The sequence below is a fragment of the Hyaena hyaena genome, unplaced genomic scaffold (assembly GCF_003009895.1).
Source record: "Hyaena hyaena isolate Hyena2069 unplaced genomic scaffold, ASM300989v1 scaffold_457, whole genome shotgun sequence".
In the NCBI taxonomy this organism is placed as follows: domain Eukaryota; kingdom Metazoa; phylum Chordata; class Mammalia; order Carnivora; family Hyaenidae; genus Hyaena; species Hyaena hyaena.
In genome coordinates, this window is record NW_024081088.1 from 192,958 (window position 1) to 203,009 (window position 10,052).

Consider the following 10,052-nt stretch of genomic DNA (forward strand, 5'->3'; position numbering starts at 1 on the left):
TTTTTCTTTCTTTCTCTTCCTTCCTTCCCTCCCTCCCTTCCTTTCTTCTTTCTTCCCTTCCTTCCTTCAACCCTCTCTCCCTTTCCTTCTTTTCTTCCTCCCTCCCTTTCTCTTCCTTCCTTCCCTCCCTCCCTTCCTTTCTTCTTTCTTCCCTTCCTTCCTTCCTTCATCCCTGTCTCCCTTTCCTTCCTTCCTTCCTTCCTTCCTTCCTTCCTTCCTTCCTTCCTTCTTTCTTTCTTTCTTCCGTCCTTCCTTCTTCCTTCCTTCCCTCCCTGCCTCCCTCCCTTCCTTTTTGTATACAGAAAGAGCCCAGAGAGAAGCAGGAAAGAAGGGAAGAAAGCTAAGACCTATGTCATCTAGTCAAAACATAGCAGAATCGCCAGGGCTTTCTCGACAGTCTTCTACAGGGAGTCACTCAAACCCAGGATGACGAAACTGTGAGAAGCATCCGCATGCAGGGTGACTTCCCTGACCATAGTTTTACAACACGACGGCAAGATTTGGGAGCCTGAAAGGTTGCCTAACTCAAACCACTGTAGGCTGGGCACTTCTCCAGCCATAAGGTTAACGGAACCCGAGAGCCAGGCCTGCCTAAACACAACCAACTCTCTCTCTCTCTTTTTTAATGTTTATGTATTTTTCAGAGAGAGAGAGAGTACAAGCAGGGGAGCAGGGGCAAAGAAAAGAGGAGAGAGGATCTAAAACAGGCTTCATGCTGACAGCAGACAGCCTGACTCGGGGCTTGAACTCAAGAACCGTGAGATCACAACCTGAGCCTAAGTCAGACGCTCAACCAACTGAGCCACCCAAGCGCCCCTAGACACAACCATCTCTTAATGGACATGAGCCATTTTGCAGAGCTCACGTGCCAGCCCTCTGCTCTCCCAGAATGAGACAGGTGGCCAGTGAGGGACAGGAAGCTATGAAAACTGTAGCCCTGGGGGCACCTGGGTGGATCAGTCGGTTAAACATCCGACTTCAGCTCAGGTCATGATCTCACGGTTCGTGGGTTCGAGCCCCGTGTTGGGCTCTGTGCTGACAACAAGCTCAGAGCCTGGAGCCTGCTTTGGATTCTGTATCTCCCTCTCTCTCTGACCCTCCCCTGCTCAAATTGTCTCTCTCTCTCTCCTCTGCTCAGAAATAAATAAAACATAAAAAAATTAAAAAAAAAAAAGAAAGAAAACTGTAGCCCTACAGCCACAGGAACACTCCATCCAAAGGGAAGTGTAGTCAAACTGCTACAGCCAGTGCGAAGGGCAAGGGTAAATATCAGACTTCATAAAGGGGGTGAAATATATGTACACATACACACACAAACACACACACACACATGGGTATGTGAAGAGTTTTAGAACAGTACTTTCTTAAGCTTAAAGCTGTATTTAAGAAAAATTGCTGTGGCACTTAGGTGCCTCAGTCAGTTAAGTGTCCGACTTCGGCTCAGGTCATGATCTCACAGTCTGTGGGTTCGAGCCCCACGTTGGGCTCTCCAGCTCAGAGCCTGGAGCCTGTTTCAGACTCTGTGTCTCCCTCTCTCTCTGACCCTCCCCTGCTCATGCTGTCTCTCTCTCTCTCAGAAATAAATAAAGCATTAAAAAAAAAAATATATATATATATATATATATATAAAAGAACAACTGTTAATCTCTTCCAGCCCGTGTTGCTTTCAGTTCTAGAAGGATTTCTAGCAATTCTTTCACTGGCTGTTTTCAGAACAGTATCTCATATCTCAGATATGAGATACTTCCACATACCTGAGCTTGGAAAAAGTGGCAGCAAAAACCTTCTTCGGTTTAGTTCACAGTTTCGTTGAGGGAGAGAGGATGGGAAGGAGGATATTCCTTTTTTTTTTAAAGTGTATTTATTTACTTAGAGAGAGAGAGACAAACAGAGGTGGGGCAGAGAAAGAGGGGGAAAGAAAGATCCCTAGCAGGCTCTGCGCTGTCAGTGCATGGCCTGACTGGGGGCTTGATCTCACAAACCATGAAATCATGACTTGAGCTGAAATCAAGAGTCGGACACTTAACGGACTGAGTTACTCAGGAGCCCCAGGATGTTCATGTTTTACTGTTAATCATAGCAAGTCCATATTAAGACCTTCAAAGACCCCAAGAACTGGAAAAACACGATGATGATAACCCCAAAATACATCAAAACAAAACTTCATGTTTCAAAACCTCAAAAAACTTATATGTATACTGCAAGTACCTTTTTTCTAGATTTTTCTGACTATAAAAGTTTAGATTACTTCCTTAGATTCGAACCCCCCTCTCTTCCTTTTCCTTTGGTGATGGAAGATGGGGCTTGTCTTGCTGATGCCCCATCACTCAAGTGGGACAAGGCTCCTTAACTTTTCAAATAAACCATGATATCAGGAAGAAATCTCACCTGGCGTCTCCACCCGGCGGTAGTGATAGGGGTTAATGCACACCTCTTTCTGCTTGGAGCCAAATGGGAACTCACAGCATTCCAGCGGCTTCAACTCGTGGTGGGACTGCAGGTCAGGCCAGCGCCACACTCGGCAGTAAATGACATGGGGCAGCCCCTTGCGGTGAGACACCTGCAGCCGCCCATCTAGGGACCTGGGGATTGTCACACATTTGCTGGGCTGCCCCGGACAGCTGAGGGCCCTCTCCAGCTCATCCATGGCTCCTTTCTTTTTCTTTAATTTCTTCACTAAAGAGTCTACTGCTTTCTCTGCCCACTTTTCCTCTTCATCTCCTTGCTTCCAGCCTAGCAGTCTCTTCACTGCTGGGCTGGTGAAGGAGAAGAGGGAGCTGATGGGGGTGCTGGAGTGCATAAGAGGTGAACCGCAGGTGTCCAGTGCAGAGAGGACCTGAACAGATAGCCCTTTATTGCCCGCAGGGCCTGAGGGAAGTATGCAGCAAGTAACTCTTCAAGGATGTCATAGGTCTTCCTCTTCTTCTAGAAGTAACTGACCGGTTCAGGTTGGGGACTGTGTTGACTTTCTGCCAGGCCCTAGAACAGGCTGGCCAAGTCTGAAAAACAAGACAAAACACTCTGATTAGCTTAATCAGGATAATTTTCAGAAAAAAAATTAAAGGTTGGATATAAGGAAGAAAATACCCTTCAAATGTTTCAGACTTGAAAACTCGTAGTCATCCTTGGCTCTTCCCTTGCCATTATCCCTTACCCAAGTCTTGGTGATTCTGCCTTCAAAATGTCTTCTAGAATTTGAAACTTCCTCTCCATCTCTACCAGTATCTGAGGCCTAGCCCACCTCACCATACCTGGATTACTGCAACAAGTTCTGAAGTAGCTCCTCTCTTCCAATTCTAATCCATTTACTCCCAAAATGCAATTTTTAATGAGTCACTTTCGTACTTACAATGGCTCCTTTAGTTTCCCAAGTATAAACTCCTCTGCCTGGATTTGAGGGCCTCTGTAATGCTCCCTCAATGTGCCCATGCCTCTCCCTTTCTCAATTACAGTTTGTGCAAGTAATCCAACATCACTGCTGAAAGAATATACACATGCAATAAAAAAATTAGGGCACTAATAATCTCACCATTTATATATATTCTTCCAGACTACTTTACAGGGACAGTGGTTCTCAAACTGTGACCCAAGGACTCCTGGGAGTCTCAGAGTTCCTTTCAGGGGGCTGCAACGTTCTCTCTTTTCCAACTACGTATCTGTGTGTGCTAGATTTTCTTCATGTAGTTCAACGTAAAAAATATATCACAACAGATTATATGCAGAAACAAGAGAAGAGAATTCCAAGTGTCATCTATTAACCAGGCAACTAAAGGGATTTACAGAGATATAAAATAATAACAACCTTTTCAGTAATTCTTTTTAGATATAGTTTTTTAGATAAAAATGTTTATGCTAACATATAATGAGTGTATCATTCTCTTTTAATGAATAATTTAACTTTCTCAGTCTTAATTCCCAAAATGGTAAATATTTGATAGACATAAGCCACATACACAAAGAACCACATACACAAATAAAGAATTCTCAATAATTCTTAAGAGTAGAAAAGAGTCATGAGACCAAAAAGTTTGAGAACTGCTTTTTTAGAAGTTACATATAGTCAAGGTACGTAAATGTGGATACAAAAAGGTATTGCTGTCACATTTGTTATTCTGCCTGAAAATCCGTTGAATTCTTCTTTGCCCTGTCATCCAGAGGAGACATTCTTTCCCAGTTATTCAACAGTCCCATTTAAATTTCCTGAGGTCAAACTACATTTCCTCCTCTGCGAAACACTTGGCTTAAACAAAACCTCTCCTTCCTCCAGATTTTAGAAACCAGCTATCTTATTAATGTTTAAAGTGTCCGTTGGTAACATTCTAGAACAAACAAACTCAGTATTCTAGAGTCAGTCTAGCTCAACATCTCCAACAATCGCTTGTTTAGTAGGAATTAAATATCATTTTCTTCTCCACTTCCCTGAAGGGAAACTGTACCTTTGTGAATTATATAAACTTCTCCCAACGAAGGTGCTACATAAACCCTTGCTATTGTGATAATTATCAGGTGCCCCATGTGAGGAGGATGTCAGCCTGGCTACATGAAAACTGATGAGTTTAGTAAATATAAAGCAACACCTGCATCACTTTATTCCATATATAGACTTTATTTAGCAGTGTATAGAGGTGAGTGATAATGGGAAGGAGACTTCGGGCTTGATAGCTGGGTTTTTTCATTTGGCAGTTTGACTTACACCTGGTTTTATTTTGAAAGGTTGATTTTGTGGCTTAACAGTCATGAATTTATAAAATATAGTTAAGTCACTATGTTCTCGTTCTGTTTACTTAATCAAGACAGGCTGCCTTAAAACAATGGCTGAAGATTAGGAGCTTCAAAGAGACGTAACACGATGTAGAATAATCTGAACTAGCAACAAGCTTTGAATTCTGCTTTAGTTTACAATGGGATTTCTATTAGTAAATTGTGAAATAAATCTTTAAGTTTAGGTCAGTGACTGATAAAAGCTTTCTATAAAATGTTCAGCAGAGTTAAACTAAATATACTGTTTAAAAAAGTTTGCTCCAGGAGACAAGTAACAGTTCTCTAAACCAGGGCTCATTGTTGTTTTAAACTATGAGTTCCTATCTACAAACGGCCCTTGAAATCAACTTACTGGAATGAAACAGATTTTGTAAAAACAACTAAATAAACTACAGTGCAGTGCATCTAACAAAGGAGGAGTATTATTTCATGGAAACTTTCATTCACAGGTATGTGTTCTGTGTTATAGATGGACAGGTGCATATGCTGAGGGTCACAACGCAATCTGCAACGTACATTGTAATGTCATTTGGTATTGTGGGTTACCATCAAAAAAGACTGAAAAGCACTACCCTTAAACCATAGATTTCCTCAAGCCATGTCTGTTTGAGGTTCACCTTAACAAGTGACTTGCTGGAGCCACTATCTCTCCTCATCCCTTGGGGAAATAACGACTAGTCAGAAACCTGAGGTCTGAGGGACCCTGGCTCTGGAGTCCACTCTCACGGCCACATTCTGAATCTATACAATGGTCTCACTGTGCCTCTTTATTGCCAAAAGACCCAGATCCCACCACATTACACAGAGGCCCTTGCATTGAGGGAGACCCCAAAGAGTCAAATTTAGAAATCTCAGAGTATTGAGCACTAAATTTGTAATAGAAGCCTCTGGGTAGGGAGGATACCAAAAAGCTAAGGTTTAATAAAGCTGACCGGTGGGTACACAGATGTTCAAAATAATATTCTCTACACTTGTTCTTTGTTTTGATATATTTGTTAATAGAACAAGTAAATTTAGAAAGTGAATCAGACTTGGAATCTCACTAACATTAAAGCTTCAGTCCCTATTTGTCCAGGGGCACCATTTAAGGTTCATTAAGGTCATTCCATTCTCACTCATATAAAGTCTTTGGCACCAGCGGAACAAAGGGCCCCTTGTTTGTCCCCAGCTGGCCATCACACTGGCATCAGTAATGTACCCCTCCACTCCATGCACGCTTGTTTAGTAGTGTCAGCCTGGCTCAGAACAGCTTTCCACCGTCAGATAATTTAAATGCCCTTAGACTATCTGCTCAAACTTGCCACAACCTCCCGAAGCAGCGCTTGCCCAGGCTCATCACCCCCACTAAAATGGAGCATTGCTATAGGGACATTATGAAAAATCTGTTCCACAAACAGATGTACTTCCTATAAAGTACAGAGAGGGATGAAACCAAATAGACTATAAAGATGAACGTACGTGAAGGATTTATAAACAAAAACCTGACCAGATAATTTCCACAAAATCTAACAAGAGCTATGGAAGAGAGGGGCCAGGTGGTCCAGGAGGTTCTGGAAGATTTTGGAGATGATAACTGAGCTGCACTTAGAAGAATGTAGGTCACAGTTAAAAAACAAACTAACCTGGCAGGCTAGGATAATTTTCCAAGAATTCTTTCTGTGGTTAAATTTTCACTTTCCTGAAAAAGTTGTCTGTCCCTTGTCACAAACTAACTATGTGAGTTTTGACAAGTCGTGTGGTCTCTCTGGGCACCGTCATTTCCTCATCTGTAGACAAGGGGGGCTCACCCTCAATGTAGGCTCTGCCTGGGCAATAGCTCCATGACTCCATGGCTGTTGGCTCTAACCTACCACATGGGACTGTGTGACTCATTCAGCTGATGCTGACGCTACATTACTGCCCTCTCTACTCCTGGGGTAGCCCTGCCTGAGAATGAAGACTTCACTCATGAAGCTATATTGCACAGACCAGAGCAAAACAACAATTTTTTCCCATTGTTGTCAAATTGACCCCCTTACAGCAAATGTCATCTACCAACACAGCATGATTTCCATTCTTCTCTCCAGATTTTTGTTTTTTTCTAGCATTGCCTTTATTACCACTAAGGAATCAGAGTGAAAACATATGCTTGGTGTCACTGTGTTTGACATTACACGCAGCGCCTTCATTCAAGGCCCTCATCACCCCAGACCTCCACAAATGTCATCTGCTGGCCTTTCGGGCTTGTGTTCTGTGGGCAGAAGGACAAAAGCACCAGGCTCATCCCTCCTCTGGTTCACTCGTGGTCCACTTCATGCACAGCACAAAACAGTACTTTCTTTTTTGGGCATCTGAGTTTTACAACAAACCTCAACTGAGTGAGCCAAAAACAAAAACAAAACAAAACAAAAAAACCCCTTCTCATTTTCAAGTTTTTAAAATAAACAGGACCACTTGAAAGAAGCACAGCGCTGACCACATGCATACACCATGATTTAACTGTACAAAATTCCACCCTAAATTCCAATTTGTCAGGCTGTACAAAAGTTTGGGAGATAGAAACCTTTCATTTTTAAAAAAAATTTTTTTTAATGTTTTTTATTTATTTCTAGGAGAGAGAGAGAGAGAGACAGCGTGAGCAGGGGAGGGTCAGAGAGAGAGGGAGTCACAGACTCCAAAACAGGCTCCAGGCTCTGAGCTGGCAGTCAGCACAGAGCCCGACGCGGGGCGCGAACCCATGAACCGCGAGATCATGACCTAAGCGAAAGTCAGACGCTTAACTGACTAAGCCATCCAGGCGCCCCGGAACCTTTCATTTTTAAGTTGTCAGTTTACATCAAACTTCTATTAGCAGTTACTCAAGATTATTTTTCTTTACTGTCCTCCTTGGAAGATTTAATTGGTGATTTTAATCCTGATGAAAACAAAATTTAAGAAATACTATTTATGATGAATATGCTGACTATCTGCCCTGGAGCATGCCAAAGCGTTGCACACACAACACCTCTAGACAATCCTTCAGGGGCACTGCTTCTTGGTCAGTGTGGCCAAGAAAAGTCTACATCAGCACCCAGGCTTTATGCCAGTCAGCCTAGGGGATCAGGGGGCATTTGTCCATTCTGCAAGGGCCCACTCCAGAAACACTTATCACGATGAGATATTACTGTTTCACCATTTTTTTGTTTTTTAAAATTTTTCAATTTTGACCCTCTAATCCATAGTATCCCTATAATAACCCTATTTTATAGCACTTCTGTATACTAATAATTAATATGGAAATAACAAGTGTTTTAAAATTAAACACAGATCCAAAAAAATGTCTACCTAGAAAATAGTTGGCTATTATCCCTATTGGCACATACATATCATCTCTTATTACTACATACACCTGGAGAGAAACCAAGCTTAACACAGCACACACACACACACACACACACACACGAACGATGTCTATTTCATTAATTTGACTTTGTCCTCACTTAAACTAGTCTGTCATCCCTTTGTGTTTCAAATGAGTGGCAATTACAAGTTTGCACTGTAAGGGATAAATAACTACCCCATACACGTACCAGTTTAGTGTCACTAGACAAACATGTCAGTTGTGTAAACATGGAAATCGTCTCATAATTTCATAGTCTGGGAAAGAGGCTTTTCTAACTGTATTCAGAGCTTCCCTACAAACCTGTGAGAGGGCAGTTCCTGTTCATAGTTTGCTAGTGAGCATCCTGTTGCAGGGTAGAATCTCTTCTGACCACAGAGCCACAGGAAGATGAGAGAGATGCGTCTTTATAACAGAGGCTCTACTCAAGAGGGCCATGGTGGGATTTCAGATCATCTATTAAGACATCTGAACTGTCTGCTCATTTTGGGTGACTGTGCAAATATGGATTTTTCTAGGAAGATAGTCCATGGGTATTTTTCTTCAAATTCTTAAAAGAATCTGTGACCGCTGTATGGCTAAAAAAATAAAAAATAAAAACGAGTTAGAAGGAAGAGGGAAAGAAGGGGAAAGAAGTAAGAGAAGGGGAAAAAGCTGAAGAGGCTAAAGAGAATTATTCATTATCCTAACTAAGACGAAGGAAAGCCTTAAGAAAGACTAGAGTCAGGGGATTCTGGAAACATGGTGGAGTATGAAGCACCAGAAATGGGTCTCTGCATCTAGATGATGACTGTACTGGCAAATTCTGTGTACTCTACCTACTCTGGGGCTCTAGAATCAGTTGAATGCCTAGACGGTAAATGTGGCTAATTTCGGTCAGTTTCAGTTCTGAGCCCATCAGCAGCTACTTCTCCCCTAGCCCTTTGCAGGCAGCTGTCCAGCTGTCCCTGCAGCCTGCGGGAGCCAGGGAAGACAGAAATGACCTTGTCCTCCAAACATCAGGGATATGTGCTCCGAGTGCTGATTGTTGGTTTTGATCACTGAGGTGAAACACTGTTTCAGGTCTTTTCTCCTCTGGCTAAAGTGACTTCAAGGGTGTTTAAATAGGCCCAGCCCCCTTTCCACATCCCTTTTATTTTTCTCTTTTTCTTCTTTTGGGAGCCAGACATTAAAGACTAGGTCATTCAGAAGCAACTGCATATATGGGGAAAATTAGAAAGTGCCTATACATATATAGGGAAGGGAGCAGGCTCAGAGAAGACTTGAGAAGACCTTGAGTTTACACCTCAGGCTGATCCTTGGCACAGAAAGAGCCTACGACATTAAAAACAAAACAAAACAAAACAAAACAAAACAAAACAAAACAAAAACACCGCAAAAGCAATAACAAAATCCAGCATTCTCCTGGCAAAGGGAGAGAATCTGATTTCAAGATTTACCACATTATCAGATTCAGATGTTCGGGTTTCAACAACAAATCACAGGCATACAGAGAAATGGGGAAGTGTGGCCCATTCACTTTAAAACAAAAATGAAAAATTCATTAGAGGGTTGCAAAGTGGGCCAATAGTATTCAAAGTGTTCAAAGGCAGAAACTATTAACCAAGAATCTTATATCAGGAAAAACTGTTCTTCAAGGGCAAGGGAGGATTAAGACATTTCCAATATACAAGAAGCTAAGGAAGTTCATTACCACTAGACCTGTTCTGGAAGAAATGATCAAGAGATTCCTGCAGGGTGAAATGAAGGACACTAGACACTAATTTGAAGCTGTATGAAGAAATAAAGATCTAAATAAAGGTAAACACACAGGCAATTGTAAAAGCTAGTATTTTGATAATAAAGGTTTGTAATCCACTTTTTGTTTCCCACAGGATTTAAGAGAGTAATGTGGGGCGCCTGGGTGGCTTAGTCGGTTAAGCGTCCGACTTTC

The 10,052-nt window shown here is 42.1% G+C and overlaps 1 protein-coding gene across 4 annotated transcripts in view; it reads right to left on the reverse strand.

Annotated features, from left to right (window-relative positions):
• SMAD9 (SMAD family member 9) overlaps positions 1-10,052 on the reverse strand; it is a 78,937-nt gene that overhangs the window by 24,594 nt on the left and 44,291 nt on the right. For 2 of the 4 annotated variants that reach the window (XM_039253655.1, XM_039253651.1), the window contains exon 3: positions 2,389-2,999. In XM_039253655.1, the coding sequence (XP_039109586.1) occupies positions 2,389-2,800 (412 nt within the window). In that variant the 5' untranslated portion in view covers positions 2,801-2,999. Of the gene's footprint in view, positions 1-2,388; positions 3,000-3,349; positions 3,380-8,422; positions 8,469-10,052 lie in introns of those variants that run through there. The other 2 variants (XM_039253653.1, XM_039253654.1) reach the window with 2 other exon arrangements.